This window comes from Lepisosteus oculatus, chromosome 7 (assembly GCF_040954835.1).
Source record: "Lepisosteus oculatus isolate fLepOcu1 chromosome 7, fLepOcu1.hap2, whole genome shotgun sequence".
NCBI classification, from domain to species: domain Eukaryota; kingdom Metazoa; phylum Chordata; class Actinopteri; order Semionotiformes; family Lepisosteidae; genus Lepisosteus; species Lepisosteus oculatus.
The window spans coordinates 55,675,024-55,697,148 of NC_090702.1; the positions used below are offsets into that span (position 1 = coordinate 55,675,024).

Sequence of the window (22,125 nt, forward strand, 5' to 3'; positions counted from 1 at the left end):
ACAGGGGAGATCAAAGAGGCTGTCTGAATAAATCGACGGCTTTCAATACAGAGGTGTGGCAGGCGAAAACAACAGGACGCAGGCGAGACTCCTGATTCCCAGTGGGACACTGGGGAACAGCACTGAGTGCAACCAGACACAGCTTAATACTCCTCTGGACCGCCTGGAGGGCAGGATGGTTCACATATGGACCATCAGTCAGGGAGCAGGGGAGCAGTGAGCTACAGGGGCGATCACGCTGCGCTGGCCACTCCGAGGGCCTCCTCTGGTTACGCAATGCCCGTAACAAAGAGACCTCGCTCAGAAGCGCGTTACTCATCTGCGCCCATAGATGTCACTGTGCCGGTGTCAAAGATGGCTGCCTCGCTGCTGTGCTCCGCGCTGGCGGATGCACGGGAAGGATCGCTGCACGCCCCGGTGAGACGGAGGGGGCAGAAACACCTCGTACACGTGGGCCGGAGAAACAGCGCACATTCCTTCTGCAGTGCTCAATGAGCGCTCCTCTACAGGACTCGTGGGGAAGCTCGGAAGCCGTATTTTGGCTGTAGCTGTGGACAGCAGTTGAATTTTTTCTTACAGCAAAACTTAAAAACACTTTCTGCAGGGTATTACCTGAAGAGAAGTAAACTGAATTTAAAAAAAATGTAAGAAAAACAATGCACCCTACACACAATTTTAACCCCCTTTATTTTACAGCATTGAAGCAGCTTTAACAGACCTTTACATATTATTGTTGTTCTAAATCTCGCCAGGAGGCCAGCCAAACAGAAAGGGACAGGACTCAGGACACAGAGCACAGATGAAAGGCCTCTCTCGCTGTTGTACAATCGCATTTCTCAAGTTTCGTGGTCTCACAAAATGTGATGTTTTAATAATGTCCATTGAAGAGAAAAATACAAAATAAAGCTCAGAAGTGTTATTTTTTGAGCAGACATTCATTGAAATTTGGGTTTACGTGAAAAGCAGGGAAAGACCCCATTAAAATTCCCCCCATATAAGTGAGGCACTCAGGAAGTTTTACGTGATAACATTCTGGTCGAGATGGAAATAGCTTTTGCCTTCACATTTACCAGGTGTGTTTAGGCTTCAGCAACGGGATTTCATCTTTCATCTTTTAAACACTACAGTTGCCGCCAGACAGATCAGTTTTGAACAAACAGCTAAAAAACTATCAGGCTCGAGCCTGGCCTCTCACTGCCCTGTCCCCAAAACGGAACTCCAATCAGAGACGCATGCATTTGAAATGAAAATGATGAACCACAGCTACACTCATCAGACGCACCCGAGTGAAGTCTGCTCAGAAACACGGACAGCTCCGAATGTGGTGTGGCTCTTTATTCCAAGCCGCTGTCCGGAAGCATCACAGTAAATCTGGGGACACCTGGGATGATCCGTACCATCGTCCCAGTGTGGGCACTTTGTCACACACGCATACACACAAGCACCAGTAAATTTCACAGTTGTGTTTTCCGAGGCAATGCCTGTGATAACCTTCAACAAGTGTTTCGAGCAGCTGTAGTAAGAAACAGAAGAGATCAGGCACTATTAAAATTATTTCTACATACAAGTTATGGGAGTCTTTGTAAACATGGAACTTTTTATCATTGTGCGAGTGAAAACAAATATTTCCTAAAAGACCCAAACGTATTCCAGCAGCTTCCAACATTTTGTTGTCCTTTGCAGTAGGCAAAGCTGGTCTGAAACAAGCGGTCAGTCTGCACAAACAGGGGCAAAGATTGAGAAAGAAAAAGTGCACATGAATCTCCTCCCTCAGAAAAAAATACAGAAATATATACATACAAAAACTGAAATAAGACACGAGGCAACTCAAGCCTAATCTGTCATCTACAGAATTCTCCTTCATCGCAGGAGTGTTATTTACAATTGCATAATTAAAAAAATTACTATGTGGGTAAATCTATGAACGACTATATACACTTAGAAAAATAGGAGACAGTCCAGGTCTTAGACTATTGTTAATCTTAATGCAGTATAGTGTAATAATGTCATGAAATGCCTGTTATAACGACATGATCAATTTTGTCTTCAAAGCAGCAAAACCCTGACAAACACTGCCTGACAATCAAAAATCTCTTTATAAAACACTCTTGCACAAAAGTTCCACTTTAATACATTGGTTAAAAGACCATTCATGAACTAAATACTTTTTCAGTATTAAATACATGAGGAGATGTAGTACAGTACAGTGCAGTCTCTGGCCTGACGCTGGCAATCCCCAAGCCCGAAGCAGCCTTTTCCATGCCCAGCTGTCCAGGTAGCAGTTTTACTGCAAAACTTTATTCAAAAACAACCAAAGTAACAACAACATACAGAGAACAGGTTTCTTCGGAATGAACCGCGCGCGCTCTCTGCACAAGCGTCGCCCGGCGCTGCGCTTGCCTCCTGCTGCCAGGCGGGCTGCCGGCTCCCCTGTGGCTTCTCCAGGAAGACGGCGGCGGCGTCTCCTCTCCTCGGTGCTCCCGGGAGCCACGTCCAGCCGGGATTAGCTGCCGGTGCCCATGCGTTTGATTTTATGGAGCAAGCTGTCCTTCTCCATCTGAGCTTCGGCGAGAGCCATTTTGGCTTTGGAAAGCTCCAGCTTCAGACACTCGTTCTCTTCCATGAGCTGAAACAGCAGCGGACGTTCCAATAAGAACACGGCAGAACAGAAGAAACACAAAAACACAAGACGACCCCATGACGCACGGGGAACATACTGTACAAACATAAGACAGGTTACAAATGAGTGGAGCTTATTCAGCTGATCCAGTCCATTTGGCAGCAAGTAACTAATCCGAATTAGCTAATTAGCTAACTGTCATCCAGCTGTTTCTTGAAAAAAGCCAGAGTACTGGCTTCAGGCTCATGTTTGTGCATGGACTCGTTCCCCACTCCCACCACTCTCTGGGTACAGACCCTCACAGACAAGACCAGTGAAAGTGATGGCTGTGTCTGCAGGCTACAGTGAGACCTGTACAATTCAACTGCCACCACTTTTTGCACAGTGGACCTCAAGAAAAGCATGGTAAACCAGAAAGCTCCAGGTCACACAAAACCAAGGGAGATGCACAGACATGCCGTCTTCCACAAATTAAACTGTGACTGTTTAAAAAGAGCACAACTGAACACGTATGTTGCAACCCAGCTCCAGACAGACACAGGCCTGGCGTCTGAAGTCACTTTAGAATCAGTAAGGAATGAGCTGTAGTGACAGGTGACTGAGACTGAAATCTTTCTTTAATCACCCCAGCGTGGAGAGCAAAGCTTTAGCCTCTGCATTTCTAATTACTGAACACCTGTGATTTGTTACTTCTTCTAATGGGTTGGTTTTCACCATTTTAATTAAGCCTCTTTAATGCAAACGTGTATTTAGGTACGTCTCTTGCTTCTCTGTTTTCTTCAGCATCAACGTTTCCTGGCAACAGAAGTAGGGCACTCGTATGAATAATGAATGCATGTTTTCATTGAAAAAATAGATTTTATTTAATGGATTCGTGTTAGGTAAAAAGTGTTTGCTGTTGCACATTATCAACTTTACATCACACACTGGGTCTCCTCCAGGCAGGCAGAGTTCTGGCAGGAGTAATTCAGAGGCAGTAGTGTGGGCAGAAGAACAAGTTAAAAAAATACAACCGAGATAAACAGGGAGGGAGGCTGGAGAATGAGCAGAGTTTCCTGGAACGCTTCGTCTTACACATTTTCAATTAGCCATCAGGTGTTTCAGCACATGACAGAACCCCAAATCTCTTTCAAAGATCTTAAAATGTTGACACTTCTTTCTTCTAAAAGCAGAGGTTTCACATAACACACCGAGTATGTGGAAAGGATTATGTGCTTAACCGATTCAGCCGACTATATATTAGAGCAGTCTCCGTGTCACTGCACCTAATCTGCTATTTATTTGCCCCCCACAAGTTTGTACTCTAAAATTCTCAGTTTTTGTTCGTTTGAGTCATAAAGCGTGCTTTGAAAGTAATTCTGTTCGTACGGTATTAGTGCCAGCAGCAGCCAGCGTGCCCAATGGACTGACCAGGGGAAGTCAAGGGAAATACTCGACAAGCAAATATAAAATGATTCCAAATCCCACACAAGGAAGCGGAAACTGGTTTAAAAACAGGCAACCAACAGCTTGCAACTACAGTTGTATTTTCTTTCACATTTTATTTTCACACAGACCCCGTTTATTCCAACACTTCTAAGACACTAAGGCCCACGCTCACACAAGACCGACGCTGCGTTAAAGATGACCACGCTCTCTCCTGATAAGAGGAATCAACACCACCCGTAAAGTGACCGGATGAAACCGAACAGCTGCTTTTCGTAATCGCCATTGAGCGGGCGGAAATACCTGTGTGGCACGTTAAGGTAGCGCAGTAGTAAACGCTGACTCATGGGGCGCTCGGAGCAGATCAGTCCAGGGCTATTGCGAGCCTCCTGCAGGGCGGCGCTCTGCTCACCTGCTCTGTGCCGAGAGCCGTGGCGTCGGCGGCGCTGCCCGGCATCCGGTCGTGTGGAGCGGCCGTAGGGTCGGGCTTGTCCGGGGTCGTCTGAGTGGCCTGGGACCTGCAGGGGACCCAGGGGACCTTGGGAACATCCCCCAACTTCCGTCCTCCGCTCCTCGCTTCCGGCTCTCCTGGCCCGGGGGGCTCGTCCGCTGCTGCAGGGCCGAGAAACGCGCCGCGTGAGAACGGGACAGGTCCCCACCGCCAAGCCACGGGTCTTGGCTCACGAGTCCCTCCAGATTCCAGCTGAAAGACACCCGTCTGCTTCCCAGAAGCCGCTCGGCGGGAGGGCGGAGGCCTGGGAACCGGGAGCGACTCCGATGGGAGGGGCGCGAGGCCGTCGGCCGGGACTCGAGGAGCCCCTCGTACACGCCGGCTCCGCGGACCAGGCGAGCGCTCGGAGGCCACCACTACATCCAGCCTGCGCGACCTCACAATTTCATCTCCTAACCACCACGCGCACATTACCATTGCGCATTACACGACCGAGCATTCAATCACAACGGAAGAGGCTCACATTTCAACAGCTTCTTTCCCTGCAGTTCTGTTTTCAGCCTATAGCTACCTCGTATCTCAGCTACCTCGTATCTCGGGCTCAAGTGTGACAACGGGGGATACTCTAATGGGGCAGGGAGACTCATTTCCAGCTGAACTGCAGCAATTTACGGCAGGCATGACAACTGTCAAGAGCGCAACAAATGAACGCTGGCAGTTTGGTGAAGGGCTGCAAGCCGTCCTCATCGCCACCAGCTAAAGACAAAGACATCTTTCCTGTGCTTTAGTGAGCACCAGTTTCCAAAAATGAAAAGGCTGTGGCGCGAGAAGCAATGTCTATGAACTGAATCGCATCTCCACCGTGCGATTCGGTGCCCAGAGAAGAGAGTAGATACCGTGGCAGTCGCCTCGGCCGAGATTGTAGAACACGCCTCGCTCGCAGGCTAGGCTGCAGCACGTCCTTGGAAACAGGTCAGAACCAGTTCCAGAAGCTGGGCAAGGCAGGCCCAGGTCAGTTCCTCCAAGGCCGATCCCTGCTGTGAATACGGCCCTCTCTGCCTTTCACTTCCCAAGGAAGTTAAGCACTGCCGTCTCACCGCCGGTGTCCCTGGTTCGAGTACGATCACCTGGGTTGTGCAGCAGGGCCACCACTGATAGGCTGCTTGGAGGTATATCTCCATTCACGCCCTGATTCTGCTCCCACTCAGGCTGCTGGTTCGTGATGAAGAGGACCTGCAGCTAGACCCGGAAGAACGAATCATTAAGGCTTGGGTAACTCTTCTACGCTGGATGTGACCTGCTGGGCTTTCCCCTCGATGCTCTGCTTCTCCCTGAGCCACTGGGCTGACCTCCTTCCCCTCTCCCAGCTCCTCTCTCTCCAGCCCACAGAGAAGGACTCCACTCGCGGCTCCAGGTCTACAGGGGAAGGGGAAACACTCCCTCTGTGCGGATTTCCGTCAGTCTCAGGCCCCTGTGGGAGTCTCTTCTCCCACAGCTGCAGCCCTTCCATCAGTCAGGAGTTCCCCCTCTCACTAGCGCCACCTGCTGATTCACCCTTGCTACCCCCAGAGACAGGCTCCTGGTTCACCTCCTGTAGTGGGCTGGCTGGCGGAGGGGAAAGGAGCTGTCAGTGTGGAGCACTCAGCTCTCAGCGGCCTGGTCACCACCACGGCTGGGCCCCGGAGCTATGGTTCGGTGCAGGAAGCAAGAAGGCAGCTCCCCACACACCTTCACGGCTGTGGGACGGCCTGGAGAAGTACGCAGCTTGAGCGTTTCCCTGTACCGTCTCCATGGCCCTCTCAGTACTGCCCTCTCACTCCCCAGTATCTGTCCACTGCCTTGCTTTAGCACATTGCTGCTTATAGCAGTAACCCCAGCTCTTCCGGAGACACTCCTGAACGCCAAGTACCTTTCCTGGTGCCGGCAGCTCTCTGCCTCCCTGGGAAGGTGGGGGGGCACCGGTGTGGTCCCCACCGGAACCACGGGTGTCTCCCCTAAGCCAGACTACCACCGTGCCTTGTGTGTGGAGTTTGCATGTCAGCCCATGTAGTCACAGGCAGCTCTCCAGTTTCCTCCCACAGTTCAAAGACATGCCGTCTAGGTAAATTGTGTTTCTAAAGTGCCCCAGGTGTGTGTGTATCCTGCAACAGACTGGCATCTCGTCCAGGATGCAGTCTTGGGAGTTGTAGTCTGGTTCGTCTCTAGTTCACTGTGATCATAGAAACCGTTACACAGAACGGAAAGATGGAGGAAAGAATCAGACTAACATTCAAGATCATGATCAGAAAAAAGCATGATAAAAGGATGTGAATGACCCTACCCCAACCCGGGAAATCCCATCCGTCTGCGCTTACAAGACCTCATGGTGGCCGAGAGAATTAATGTCCGGGATTTACCAGAAAAAGACAGCACTCAAATATCCCCAGCCACCAAACTGCATCATGCACACCCTTTAAAAACCAAACAAATTTAACTACATGCATGTGCAGAAAATACCCGGCACCACTAATCTAATCGATAGCCTAATGAAAACCCACTGTGTAGCTGTTTACAAAGACTGGAGGCCTGGAGCTCTTGCTTAAGCTGGTTTGCCACAGTGCAAGATAGCGTGAAATACATGCATTTTTGACAGGCAAGGTGATTTCGGACCACAGACTAAAAGAATATATATTTTTGTTATCTTAATGTGGGTATTCATCGTGTGCTTGTATTGTTGCTGCCTTCTTGGTGCCAGTGGGCCCCACTCACAGGACAGGCCTACCTCCGACAGAGAAGGAGCCATCGTCTCTCCTGTGAATGAGCAGCCGGTCGAGGTGCACCGCAATCGGCGAGGGCTCCGGGTCCGAGGCGTTCCCGCGGGGGCCGTCGTCCTGCGAGGAGAAAAGTTGCACACATCTCAGTAGGGGCCTCTCTCCCCCGGTGCAGTCTCCTAACCCCTGGCACGTCTCATTCCGACAATGGCGGGAAAAAGAAGCCCATCTCGGCGAGCCTGAGGAACCACAGGGCTGAAAGCAGCGCCACACTGGGCCCTGCAGCAAGGCCTTCCTCCCGGGCTCGACGGCACCGTGCGGCCAGGGGCCTGCAGGGGGCGCCCTTCAAACTTCCCCTCCCCAGCGCAAACGGGGCTCTGCTGCCTCGAACCCGCAAATGCACTCCTTCCGAAAGTCAGCCCAATGCCTGGGCATGTTATCACCTTCAGCTGCTTAGAGAACGGGGGGAAAAACCGCAAACTAGGGGCTTCACGCATGGGAGGTGCCTCACAATTATAATGCACTGAAGTTTTAGTGAGGAGCACCTTTTATAATTCGGTTTCGGCTTGGTGTCCCGTATAACCACCAAAGTGCTTCAAAGAACAGCAGAGTACAGCGAAGAGTTCTTGTTTATAAGCCTCCCACTGCTTTCTCACACACAGCTCTGCGAGAACCAGGAGGACTTCAGGCTAAAATCTGCCGTGCAATTTTCAGCTGCCATAAAAGGCAGATAGGCTGCACAGCGCCATACTCTCCTCCCTTTATTCAATGAGGCTGTGCTTGCAGGACTCTCTTTTCATTGATGGTAATGGAATTTGTAAAAACAGCACCAGCAAGCCCCTATTGTAAAGAAAGCCGGATTTATTCCTTTTGAATATCATTCCACAGGGTCTCAGTGAAATGGATTTCTTTTTGGAAGAGGATAAAGACAGCAATAATAGCAGCCTCGCTTTCACAACATTCTCTCAGGAGGTACAGAAAAATCCCTTCCACGGTCAGGAGGATAAAAATAACGCCAGCATTTCCCACAACAAGACTGGTGTTCTCTTGAACTGGGTTTTCCTGAAAGAGAGCCTGCAGGGGATGGAACATGCACTGGAGAAATTAAAATGCACACACTTAAGTCACCCTGCGATGTGGAGGAAAATACACCTTAACCTCCCTATCTATTGTACTTCAATTTGAGATGTAATTGAAAATAATCAAAATTGTTCCTGTATCTTAAATAAAGAGGGAGACTGGCTATAACAACTTTTTTTTTCCCAAATTAAAATTCTCATTTGACTGCTCAAAAGCTATTTAACTGTAGCAGTGCTGCAGCACACGTCGGACATTTGTATGAAGTGAACATTTACTGGGTTAAAAAGCTGCAACAAAGGGGCAACTGTGTGCTTCACTCACCTTCAGGTTAATCCGGGTGTCAGAAATGGTGACCTTCATAGGAAGCACCTGGGAGGCGGAGCTGTCCTCGACGAGCCGGCCCAGGTTCCTGATGGAGGACAGCAGGAAGTCGGAGCTGACCCGACTGATCTCGCACTGCAGAAAGCCGTTCTGGGCCGCCAGCGGGGAGCAGGCCGCGGTGCTCGGCCCGCTGTCCAGGCGCAGCCTGACCTCCGGGGTGGACTTCCTGCGCCGGGGGTCTGTGGCAGCACCTGCCCCTGCGAGACACAGCCACACGTCTTTTCAGTGGGGCTCGGGAAGCACGTCCAGCAACACAAAAGGCCCGCAATAGCAAACCTGCCAGTTACATCAGCAGCACGCTGGACAACATGTAAAATAAACCCCAACAGAACGAAAACAGGATTTAAGATGCAGTACGTTGCAATTTCTAGTAAAGGAATTCCAACAGAAAGTGCTAGCTCTTCTATTCTTTATTAATAATAAGATAATAATAATAATAACAATAATAATAATAATAATAATAATAATAACAATAATATTAATAAGCATGAGGAGCCTCCCCGTTTATGGCTTTCATTACAAACCTGCTCTTGATTTTCATACTAGGTAAAATGTACAAATTCAATTCATAAAAATAATTCCCTTTTTTTCTTTAACACAAAATGTCTCATCTCCCCCTCACGCCTCCGACGCCCGCAAGTGGAGAAAAGCGCAGCGGTGAATGGGAATGGCTTGGGATTGGCATTTTAATTAACTTCTGCCAAACGGGAGGCTTGTGAAGGGCAGCAGCACAGCGAAGGTCACTCTGGATGGCAAGAAAGGCTACTGAATCACACGGAGCAACTCAGGTGCAATCAGGTGCTATCTATCAACCTTGTTTCTCCTATTGTGGAAAAGTACCATAAGCTGCTTTTGTGCATCTGCTGTTAAAAAGTATTAACATTAATGTATGGCAATGAACAAAAATGCTGTCTTTACTGACTGCTACTATTAATCTTCAAACTTGGATATTTGAAGGAGTCAATTGTCTGGGAGGCCAGACCGATTTAAACAATTGTCTTCCACAAGTACGTCCATCAATCTATCATGACCATCAGAATTATATTAGCTCTCATGAAATCAGACCTAAAATTCAACCACAAACATCACTTTGTCGCTGGTGAACAACATGGAGCTCGCCTGAACCTGAACTTTCTCTGCTTGAATGTCTCTGTTTTCTGGTGCAAAGTGAACATCACTGCAACACCATCCCCACCATGAGGCACGATGGTGGCAGCATCATCTTATGACGATCTGCAAAGATGCATGTGTGAAAATCCCCAAATCCAGATGTGCAAAGCTGATGCAGAAACACCCAAGAAGATTCAGATCTCTAACGGCTGCAAAAAGCGATTCTACACAGCACTCAGGACTCAGGAGGTGAATACTTCAGTAAAGAGATTTTATACATTTTTGTTACACGATAAAATAATATTTTCCCCCTTAAACTGTTGTATACTCTATGGTGTTGGGGGGTTGAATACTTTCTGAAGGCACTATAGTCCAGCCTCCAACACACCAGTGACACACAGGTATTCTCATGATAAGGGGACATACTGTTTTTTCTGTGCTCTTCCTTCTTGACTTTCACAAGGCTCCGCAGATTTGATCAGCTCATCACCTGTGTTCAATCAGCGCTCACTAATGGGGCAATTTAATGCTCAGGCAACAGTTCCAATATTGACATTCTACCAATGGCACGTCAGAAATGAAGAAATGCCCTTCCTTGCCCATTAACTCAACTCTTCTGGCAGCCTCTCGAGGCAGTGGTCATATCCACCGAGCGGACAACTGCTAATAAAGAGCCTATACATTAAAACATGTGACAACTGAATGGAAAAGACCAATAAGTCCTGCTCTTTTTACAATTAAGGTTATAAAACATGTACAGTATGGGGATTAAGAACAGGTTAATGGACAGGAAAAAGGTACAAATAAACACTCAAATTGAGGTGATGCAAGCACTTGTTAATGTCAGTAATTAACAGTACTTCAGGGAACTATTTTAAGACTGATGCTCCTCCTAACTTTATTGTGGGTTGTGGGAGTGTGGAACAAGCTGCCCAGGCATGTAGCTGGAGACCAAGGCCTGGCTTTTCTCAAGAAACACATGGATGAGATCCTTGGTTCAATTAGCTGCTAACTACCAAGCCCTCGCTGCAACTGTTCTAATATTAAAGATGTAGACTTTGGTATGATTATCAAACCAATTAACAATGCCGATCATACAATAAAAGGAAGGTTAAGATAGAAATGCACTAGCAAGACCCCAATTGTGATCACCGCATTACATTAAAAACAGAACTGGAATTCCGCTGGGATCAGTTCAGATAGGAAAGCCTAGATGTATCCTTAGCTTAAAGGAACATCTTACACACAGAGGTACAAGAAAATGAAATGCCTTAGTCTTGAACAGAAAAGACACTGAGGAGACCTGAACCAAGTCTCCCAAACCTCCTGAATGGACCTTCGAACTCTGGAAGGACCCCAGAGAAATGGCGTATTCACAGCTGAGACAGAGGAGGCTCTTCTTCACACAAAGGCTTGAGGGAATACAAAGACACCCGTGGCTGCTTCCAAAAAGACAACCAAGGACTATGACAAGTAATAGAAAAAGAATAAGAATAAAGTAGACTTAGAAGATCAGAATTCCCATCTCCTATCTTATTGCCAGAGCATCTTCGTTCATAAACATCAGATAAGCCCTTCTTTTAATCGCAATAATTCCTTACATTTCTATATCACTTTTCTGGACACTCCACTCAAACAGGTAATGGGGATCCCCTCCACCACCACCAGAGTGCAGCCCCACCTGGATGATGCACCGGCAGCCAGAGTGCGCCAGTCCGCTCCCCACACACCAGCTCTCAGTGGGGAGGAGAGCAGAGTGATGAAGCCAGTTCAGAGATGGGGATTATTAGGAGGCCATGAATTGGTAAAGGTCAGGAGGAAATTTGGCCAGGACACCAGAGTAGCCCCCTTACTCTTTTTCAAGAAACGCACAGAGAGTCAGGACCTCAGTTTTACATCTCATATGAAGGACGGCACCTTTTTACAGTATAGTGTCCCTGTCACCATACTGGGGCATTAGGACCCATAAAGACCGCAAGGTGGACACCCCCTGACAGAGAGAGGTCTACATCATATGCCGGTCTTAAACAACCCTGTTATCACACGATATTTGGTGGACAGCAGTTTAAATGGTAAAACAGATGCAATTCAAGGCACCATGTCAAAACTAAGTTTCAAAACGAAGACATTTGTACACGTGTAGGGAATTGCATTTTACAGCTGAGACTATGGGCTCTTCAAAAGCTTTGGAGCTCCTGTAGGATCTTGGGATTAAAGGCACAGAGAATCCCGAAAAGCTCAGGATCCAGATAAACCCCGATTCCCGCGGCCGGTTCCTACCCAGGCTGCGGTTGCTGAGGTACTGCCGGATGCTCACGTTCCCCAGCTGACTGGTCACCAGCTCGCTGACCTCCAGGTACACGGCCAGGCTCTCCCCCTTGATGTCCAGGCCGCAGTTGGCACCAAATATCTTAAACACCACCACCGACACCTTGAACGGGACGAGGACACGGAAAAGGCCCTGAGCTGAAGAGCCAACAGGCAAGTGGAACAACAGGTTGCACCTTACACTGGGAACGCTGGGATCTTGGACGAGCACTGAATAGACAAGATTATAAAGTTCAGTTTTAAGTGAGCAGCATTTGACCTATAGACCACCTACTGAGGTGCATCTCACAGTATAGGTGTCCTTATACGTGAAGTGAGGAGTCTCACCGAGTCAAATGCAATTGAAGTAACATACAGAGCGAAACTCTGCTGCCCTGTGCCCAAACACAGGGGCGTTACTTCCAGCCAGCGCCAGCCCCGCTGAATCAATTCTCTGTGCCGAACCATCAACTGAAATCTCAGGCACCTGTCTGTTGGCTCCAGCTCTCCGACCCCCAACACAGAGCCACTCTTGTATCTACACAGCAGGTACTAGAAAGACAGACAGGAAGCTGCAGACACACACTCTTTACTGCGGGACCGAGTCAAGTCGCAGGAAGGGCTGAGGGGCGCGTTACCAGGTCCGGGGAGCTCTCCTCTGCGCTCTGGGAGGCGGCACTGACGGCGTCGGGCGACTCTCCCCGCTCGTGCTCCGGGCCCAGGGCCTCGTTCGCGCTCTCCGCGGGGCTCTGCTCGCTTGAGGCGTCTCTGAAGCCCGCCACCGACGCGTCGTCAGAAAGCCCATCTGTGGCAAGAAGTTCGACGTTTTCCTTTAATTAAACCACTTGCTGCAATCAAGGCCTCGTCTATATTGATTAAACATCTCGAGACACAACGTCCGTGCTGAAAGCATGTCTCTTCTACACATCAGCCAACCAAGCTCACCACAAACAAAGCATTTTCTCAGTTTCTCTTTTCTAGACTCCTTTCCCAAACATATTCTTTTTTATACTTTATAACAAACACATTCCTCCTAATAAAAATACAGTGAAAATATGCAGGGCTAAAACACTGCTAGTTATAGTACCTGGGCAAGTAAAAAGTACTTTCTTCACAACACTAAGATATTAACCTGCATTTGCTGCTTTTTTCATTGTCCTTACTGGAAAAATCAAACGTTGTACTAAAATATTACGCTTGCTGGCGTGCTCTATGAAGAATCGGCTACACAGCACATCAGCAGAGGACCAGAGAAGTCGACAGCATTTCCTGAATCTCCACAGTTCTGCTGTGGAAGAGTTTTAATGGATCTACTGCCACCTAGTGGAACCTGCGGGAAAGAGTCTACATGCATGTTAAGGTAAAGCAGACCCCCACGTCAGTCACAATCAGCCAATTAGCCCAATTAGCCCACAGTCACCTCTATTTTCACACTGAGCAGCAACATGCAAATGTCAACAAACAAACCCACCAGGCAGCTGTTTGGCCTCCTCTTTTCTGCCAAGAAGATACGGAAACCTCATCTTCTCAAGACCAATACTGGAGTGTCTCCGAGCGCGACACTGAGAGCCCCCCGCCCCTCGAACCCCGGGCCGCGGGGGCCTTACCTCTCTCCGCGAGCAGAAAGCCGTCGCTGCTGTCGCTCTCCAGCATGTTCTCCTCCAGCAGGCTGCTGTCGATGGAGATGTTGTCCAGCGACCGCAGGGACGGGCTTTTCTTCAGGGTCTTGTAGGACACCGAGAAGCTGGACTGCGATCTCTCTTTCATGAGCCTCCCGCTTCAAAACACAACGACAAACACCTTCTCTATTGCAGCGCACTGCTGAAAGCGGTCTTTTCTAATCCGTCATAAAGGTTTAAAACGTCCTTTGGGTCCATAAATTTGTTGACAAATGTCGCCTCACCCTGACCCTGGCCCTGGCCCAGCTGTCCCGCGGGGAGACACCAGTGGTTAAACAGCGTCAGCCTCGATGGAAGCCTGGCTCATTAAACACAGTGACTGCCCGGACTGACACACTGCTGGTTCTGCTGTCCGGCCTTGTAAAAAACACTGATGTCGGAATCAGGTCTTAGTTAATGCGCTGAGAAAAATACAGTAGGGTGCTCCCCGTGACAGCCAAGAGAACTTAATGTAAGGCAGAACCCACTCAGATACAATACCTTCACACATAAAACTGCCATTCCTGCACTTATACAATGTTGTTATCACTGTGCACTACACAGTACTGTCCTTCAGCCTCGCCTGCCTTTTATCCCAGGGGGCGCTGGTGAGCAAGACCTCTCTGAGCCCCTCTCTGTGACAGGGGGCTCCTGTTAATTCAGGGCAGTAAAACCCCACAAGCCTGCCTTGACCCCCCCACTCAAGGGACACCCACCACGCTAGTCTAATAACAAAGATGAATTCAGGCAAAGGGCTTTGCAGAACACGACTTCACACACTGTATCTTAATGCCCAGCGCTGGCTGGTTTTCAGCTCTGACAAGAGGAGCAACATTGCACACGAGGTGGACATCGTTCCAGACAGGACTGAGGCCGCACGCAAGCGCTCATGAAAAGTCGGACTTAAATATGTTGAGGAGTACCTGCAGTGTTCTTTTCTAAATGTTACAGTTTATATCTATTGCATGGCTTTTAACATGATCAGCGCTCTTATCTTGACGCAGGCCAAGTTCAAGTGCATGCCTCTTACATCTCCAGGTCGTTAGGAGGCAAACAGTTTTAAAGCCAAACACTCTGAGTTTTTATTGTGCAGTAGGTGACCAGACATGTACCTGGTCCAGAAATGCCCACTGACAGGCCGAAGGAAATTAAGTTCAAATTAAGTTCCCTGCACTGCGCCACTGAATGCTAATGCCGAGACCCAGCTGTGTTCAAGATCTTTGAAGACATCGACAACGTCAACCCAGTGGGCTTCTCCAGAATGAACACAGCGAAACGGCAACCAAAGGACAGAGGAGTGGAGACTACACACTTAATGAACACGAACTGCTAAAGAAGCACTGTCAGTTACGAAAAAGCTTATCATTCTAAAAATCTCTGATGCCAGCGACGCTGACCGACAGCAGCAGACGGGGCCGGACTGAGGACAGACACAGCAGCACAGCCACTTGTCCACACACGGTGGGGCCTTCCTGGCGCCGGACACAGGCCTGCGGCTGACCGGTGAGGCTGGAGGACCTCCTTCGGCTGTCCGTCTGCCACCCATCTGCCCGGCTCTGCGCTGGGCAGCTCGAGAGGGGCGTCAGAGCCAAGGCGTGGGAAAGTGTGAAGGAGATGACTGTACAAATAACGTGGGAAAAGGCTAAAAAAAATCCTGAAGGCACTAACATATAAACTGAAACTTCTGAATCTTCCTGAATCAGTCATTTTCCTATACCAATTCAGTGTGCAAGAGTATAGTACAGAGGTGCTTCTCTGCAGTGAAGGGACCACCACATAGTCACAAACATTTCCTCCATCTACATTCCAGCTGGACTATGATACAGGCCTTTATTTATACAAAACCCTCTTCAGAATTACGTCCTCGGCATTGTGAACGATGCTGAACACCTTACGACGGGTCAATTGTTTGACAGCGATTGGTACGTACCAAGGGACTGGCCGCAGGCACAACCTGTAGAAGACCATTTTAGTCCTCGTTCTGAACCCTTTAGTTATCCGATCTCTGCGCCTGAGGTCCAAACCCATCCGATTTCTGCGGAGTGGTCTTGGGCTGCAGGATGTGCCAGGACACAGACTCCGCACATTACTGTCCAGACAGGCCCTGTCGGCGCTCATCAGCCCCTCGCCGCTCAGCCAAAACATGTTTGCGTCTGAAGTGCCCAGGACAGGCTTTGACATCACCGCAGGGTATGAACAGAGAGGACCTGATTCTGAGCCTTTAACGAATACAGCAGATGTACACTCTCCACTGAGCGCTACCCTGCACGGCTGTAGGAGCTGGGAACAAGCTACCCTGCCATGTTTTCAAAGCTCACACCCAGCAGGACACGATCAACAAACTGATCACATACTAGCGACCAATAGTATCCTTTCTTCACCGCGGAAAATGGGATTTTCCTCCCCAGAATGGAATGAAAACTGTCTGCAGATTGCCAGTACGAATAAAGACATCGTTCTCAGGGCCACAGAAGGTGAAGAACCACGTAATGACTCTGGGTCAAGGGGCCTTCAGGAGGTTTCTTTGCAGCTGTGCCCTTATATTAAACAAACTGGACTGAAGTGCTCTTCACCAGGCTATCTAAACTATTTCCATAGATGGAGCAAGCACAGCATAACGCGTCGTGCGTTAGTTGACATCCGCAACACGGAAAGAACAGGGAATCCTCGCGAGGGTAACCGAGCCGATGACGCAGCATGGTTCCGGGTTCAATGAAGTCACGAAAGGCTCGGATGGATGAAAAAGCAGAAGACACCAGAGGATGCAAGATGCCACGGCGCAGTTCAGCGAAGGTTTCGAAAAGTTTTAATTCATTATGAAAAAGGCCATTTTCCCAGAAAACGCTTAAGAAGACGCAAGTGAATCCCTTGCAGCGCTCTGAATCCAAGCGGCGTTTCATAAAGATCTATAGCTACGTACAGCCCCAGTCACTTTCTGTTCTCACCAGGAACAGGTGTTTAGAAGTGATCAGTGCATTTGCAATAAAACTATCCAAAATATTTCTGCACATGGCACGGTGGCAATTTCTAATCAGGTTATCCCACCTTTCAGTTATTCCCGAAAGTTTACTAACTATACAACAGGCGTCTGTAAATTTAAAGGGCACTTAATAGGTCAAGTCAAAAACAAACGTAGCTCACTTCCAGCCTCCCAGTCTTAAGGAGCTTAATTTGAAACGCACAAGATAAGAGCTTTAAGCAAGCTGCAGGCTGATGTCAAACCCTGGGATACCTGACCTGTGCCTTGATCGCCACACACGGCTGTGGCCGCCGGCAAACACTCTGCAGCGTCGGCAGAAACAAGGACCCTTTCAGTACCTCGACATCGACTGAGGCATCCTGGTCCCCGGTCTCTCTCTGCTGCCGTTGCAGTCTCTGGAGGGCAAGGCCGCCTCGGCTCTGGAGGCACCGGTGTCGCATGGAGAGTCTCCCGAGTCTCCCGCCCTCAGCCTCCCGTCTGCAGCACCCAGGAGCTCGTTCTGGGGCGCTCGCCCGGCGGCCAGGCTGTCCTGCTCCTCGTGGGTGCGATCGCCGACCGAAAGGGGGTCGCCGGGACCCCCGCAGGCGTCCTCCGAGTCCCCGGCCGCGGCTCCTGAGCCGTCCTCCCCGTCCGACCCCTCGGAGCAGCTCCTGGTGCCGCAGCCCGGAGTGGGCTGCAGCGGCGCCGGCCCGGGTGCCGCCGCCCCCCCGCCCCGGTGGCACAGCAAGTCGTCGACCGAGGACGAGCTCTGGAGAGCCGCCCCCGCCCCCTTCCCGGCGCACGCCAGAGCCTCGCCCCCGGGCCCCGGCTGCGCCCGGCTCTCGGAAGGGGAGGTGTCGGAGTCTACGGGGCTGACGTGGTCGGACCCGGGGAACTTGCCCCCCGTCTCGGCCTCGGGAACCGGGTGAAGCAGCAGGGCCACCTCGGCGCTTTTCAGCAGCAGCCCCACGCAGACGTCGCCCTGGCCCCTGTGCGTCCCGGCCGCCGGCTCCAGGTCCCCCTGCAGGGTCTGCTGCAGGGTCCGGAGGGACTGCTGGAGGCGCAGCAGGAACAGGTACTGGTAGTGGCTGACCTGCAGGCTCAGGTGCTTCTGGACGTGCACCAGGACGTGGACGCCCGCCTCCCCGGGAGAGGGGGCGGACTGGGAAGACGTGGGAAGGCCGTCCAGGGAGTGCGGCTTCCTGATGCCGTTGGTCACCGGCTCGGAGTCCGTGCTGTAGTAATCCTTCAGGAGCTTCTTGCGCTGCAGCCGGCTGCTCAGCTCTGCCGACTCGCTCTTCGGGATGCCCGACGGGGCGTGTAGGTGCTCCTGGCTCTGGGCGTGCCTGGCAGGCTGGCACACCCAGATGGAGAGGGGAAAGGAGTCCACAAAGGGCACCGGCCGACCCCTCCCGCTCTTCATCCCTTCGTAGTCCACCCAGAACTGCGAGAAATGCACAGCCCACAGGTCGGTGGCAGCCAAGGTCTTCAGTGCGTTTGTGCTCAGGCTGGGCGTGACGAAGCCCCTGTAGATGTCGTGCATCTTCGTGTCCTGCTCGTGGGCGTGCCTCTGGAACACCGGGTGCAGGACGCTGAAGCTGTCCGGCCTTTTGGGGAAGCTCGTGAAGGCGCTGCTGAAGAACTCCTGCTCCTTGAAATCCTGCAGCACGGCCTCCAGGCTGGAGCGCGTGCACTTGGAGGAGTGCCTGGTGTTGGTGGCGACCATTTCCGAGGTCTGGACGGAGATGGAGCGCGGGAGGTCTGGGTGGCCCTTCAGCTCCTTCTCCAAGGGAACGATCAGCTGGGAGAAGGACAAGAACGACACGGATGAAGTGGGGGGAAAAAAAAGCAGCGATGAGGCTTAATGAACATAACTTAAGGGGGAACAACCGAATAGATTTAAAGTCCGGATGAACCTGCAATGTAGCACAACACAGCCAATCTCTCTCTCCCACCCAAAAAAAGGGACTATTGAGAACCAAAATTCCTATTGCATTCTAAATGTTTGCTTTCATATCAACTTTTACAAAATGCTTTTGCGCCTCTACAAGGATATTGTGTCCTAAGAAAGGCGATGTTTAGTTCAGCTCCAGCAACGGGGCAGCTGGATCTCGACTGGACGCCCCCTGGTGAAGCCCGGCGCACCTTCAGCATCAGCCCGTCCACTCTGAAGTCCACGTGCTCGTCGGGCTTCTCGTGGTCGTCCAGCTTGTACAGGGCCATGAACTGCTCCAGGCTCTGCCGCAGGTCCAGCGCGAACTGGTTCAGCCACACCAGGCTCCGGCCGTCCAGCACCAGCTGCAGGGCGTTGAGCTGCACGTACAGGTTGGGGCAGGGGACTGCAGAGAGCGAGGGAGACCTCAGACACCAGGAGCGCTTCACATTGAATAACCCCCCCAACACCACTACTGCTGCTGCTTGTAAACGTCACTCCACACAGCACCTTTCACAGTTACGTCTCAAAGCGCTTTCCAGTAAGAAAAAGAGGGAACAAGGAGAAGAGGTACCAAAACTAGCACAACTGGAAAACAAGGGTTGGGAGTACGGAGGAGGAAGCAAGGGGCAGCCTTCCTGAAGAAGGGGGCTTTTGAGTCTCGACCTGAATGCGCTCAGGGAAGGTGGCTCTCTGACACTCTTAGGGACTGAACCCCTGAGCACTGAGGCATAGCGAGAGAGGGAAAGTTGAAGTCTTGGCGAGGTTTGTATTTAGCAGGTGTGCCTTTGTTCCATTTCTCTCACACGTTAAGACAGCAGAGTGGAGAAGTGTTCAGGGCTCAGGTCTTGAGACTGGGGGGGCTCAGGTGGGGAGCTGCTGGTGTCCCCTGGAGTCCTGTACATTGCTCAAGACTGCTCCGGTGAAATGAACTGCTCAGCAGTACATATTGTATGGGTACAAACAGAAGTCACTTTGGATCAAAGCATCAAGCAAATGGAATAATAATAAAGCTGTGAAATTAGATTGGGATTTTCACAGCTTTATTATTATACTTCCCTGCATATGAGTACAGTACATCACCACTGCTAGTACAGATGTGACAGCAAAGATATGATTTTAACCAAATTGTGGTTTGCCTTTTTTCCCTAATAACTTAAGCTATAAATCAACATAGAATAATCAGCACTCATTATTTGTGCTAAACTATGATGCACTAGTCCTGTTATGCTGGCAATGTTACTACAAATGGTCAGAGCACTTCAATTGACTCATGATGCATTAGTTTGATGATCAAGGTTCGTTTTACCCCACTGATGATGTGTTGTTGCAGTAGTAACCCTACACAGCACGACAGGAACTGCAGATTCTGACACTGGAAGTCTTTGACTGAGGAGCCAACCGTGTGAAGCTCCCGTCTTTGGGATTATGATCGGACACCTCCAAGTCAGAATCCCCCTAAAAGGGGGACAGGTCGGCACTACATGCATCAAGAACAGATCTGCGTGAATTCTGAGGAAAAGCCTTGCAGGTACAGAAATCTGACTCTGACCTGGGGTCAGTACTCCTGACCTGGCTTGAATGCACTGTAAACAGACGTATCGCAGTGTCACTGCGATACGTCCTGTAGATGGCACCTCAGGAATAGCTGAAAGGTGGGAAGAACATCATCAGGAAAAGCCACTGGGCCATGAGAGGAAATATTTCCTATGACCCAATAGGGCTGATGGTGGTCACTCTTACAAACCCATTCATGGTGATAACATAGGGCGACCATAAAACCCCTATGCTATAAAAAACTATAAAACCGTCTGCAACACTGCTGGAGCTCAGGACACTATGGGGGATGTGTGTCTTCTCCCAATGTCCAGTTGATATGGCCACTTTTATCACAAACTCGTGTCAAACCTCCACTGGACTGCGCAGTGACCCCTACACTGGGCACTCACTCGGGTAGTCCTTTCCGTCGGGAAAGTAGTACTCTGTGAATTCCAGATGAACGGCTGGCATTTCCTGGGGAAGGTAGAGAGTCCTCTTGTTGCAAGAGACCATGGCTTTGGGGACTGAACGATGCTGCTCCGCGGTGGACACCTAACACATTAAAACAAGGATGATAAGAAACGTGCATTTCACAAATACGATAAGTTAGGCAGCTGTTACTGTTCTGGTGCAGTGCAGGGGAAGTCCTGGCACAGCCCAGACCCAGACCCGACTCCGGAAGAACTGCCCAAGAGTGATCACTTTATAATGAGTACAGACGTTTAATATTCCTTCAATTCAACTGATTCCAAATCAGAATCAGAGCAACCTAACTACCATAAACAGCCCATTAATCTGAAAAGATGCACCCAAGGACAGGTAAACTCTATTTGAGCTCCTCAGATGGAATTACGTACAGTAGACTTATAAGATCAGAATCAAATCTCCTAGCTTTATCTTACTGCCAGAGCACACAAACGTCAGATAACCCCTTCTTTTAATCACAATAATACCTTACACTTAGACAGCTCTTTTCTGGACACTCCACTCAAAGCGCTTTACAGGTAATGGGGATCCCCTCCACCACCACCAGTGTGCAGCCCCACCTGGATGATGCACCAGTACACTCCCCACACACCAGTTCTCAGTGGGGAGGAGAACAAAGTGATGGAGCCAGTTCAGAGATGGGGATTATTAGGAGGTCATGATTGGTAAAGGCCGGGTGGAAATTTGGTCAGAACACCAGAATATTACCCTTACTCTTTTTGAGAGATGCCCTGGGATTTTTAATGATCACAGAGAATCAGGACTCCATTTTACATCTCATCAAAACAATGGCGCCTTTTTACAGTAGTGTCCCTGTCACTATAATGGGGCATTAGGACCCACACAGACCGTGAGGTGAGCGCCCCCTACTGGCCCCACTATCGCCTCTCCCAGCAGCAGCCTTAGCTTTCCCAGGAGGTCTCCCATCCAGCTACTGGCCAGGCTCACACCTGCTGAGCTATGACTCATATCTGCAACCCAATATATGTGATGAATCAAACTGAGCACCATATTCAAAATAGGTCAACTTTATCAAGTAGGTTTCCTGTGCAGAAATAAAAAAACAGGTACAAGCAGGTACCAAGCTGAACAATGACCTGGTAGATACTGAAGTCTGCCATCCTTAGCACAATGGAGCTGGATATTAATTGGGTCTTGGGCTGCTGGCTGGGTGTGGAGAATGCATTGGTTGAAGTAGTGGAGATCTTTCCTGTAGAAAGAAAGCAATTTAAACCTTCATTTACAAAAGAGTCTTAGTTTCCATCCACGAAAAGTAACAAACGGAGCCAAAACAAGACAGATAAGAAAGATACTAAGCTCTTCCATAAAAGGTTGATTGTATCGAGTTTTGATTTGAAGTGTTAATGACATTTTAGACTAAGGGGCAAATTAGTTTCTCCATAAGTCTGGCAACGATAGTTTTATG

General features: G+C 49.8%; 1 protein-coding gene across 2 annotated transcripts in view; it reads right to left on the reverse strand.

Annotated features, from left to right (window-relative positions):
• Positions 1–670: 670 nt before the first annotated feature.
• The window catches only part of bltp3b (bridge-like lipid transfer protein family member 3B), a 55,956-nt gene continuing 34,501 nt past the window's right edge, over positions 671–22,125 (reverse strand). For both annotated transcript variants that reach the window (XM_069192834.1, XM_069192835.1), the window contains 11 exons: positions 21,797–21,909; positions 20,624–20,765; positions 18,887–19,080; positions 17,101–18,542; positions 13,732–13,901; positions 12,763–12,929; positions 12,098–12,248; positions 8,648–8,904; positions 7,258–7,366; positions 4,458–4,657; positions 671–2,626 (listed from right to left, as the gene is read on the reverse strand). In XM_069192834.1, the coding sequence (XP_069048935.1) occupies positions 2,504–2,626; positions 4,458–4,657; positions 7,258–7,366; positions 8,648–8,904; positions 12,098–12,248; positions 12,763–12,929; positions 13,732–13,901; positions 17,101–18,542; positions 18,887–19,080; positions 20,624–20,765; positions 21,797–21,909 (3,068 nt within the window). In that variant the 3' untranslated portion in view covers positions 671–2,503. The remainder of the gene's footprint in view (positions 2,627–4,457; positions 4,658–7,257; positions 7,367–8,647; positions 8,905–12,097; positions 12,249–12,762; positions 12,930–13,731; positions 13,902–17,100; positions 18,543–18,886; positions 19,081–20,623; positions 20,766–21,796; positions 21,910–22,125) is intronic.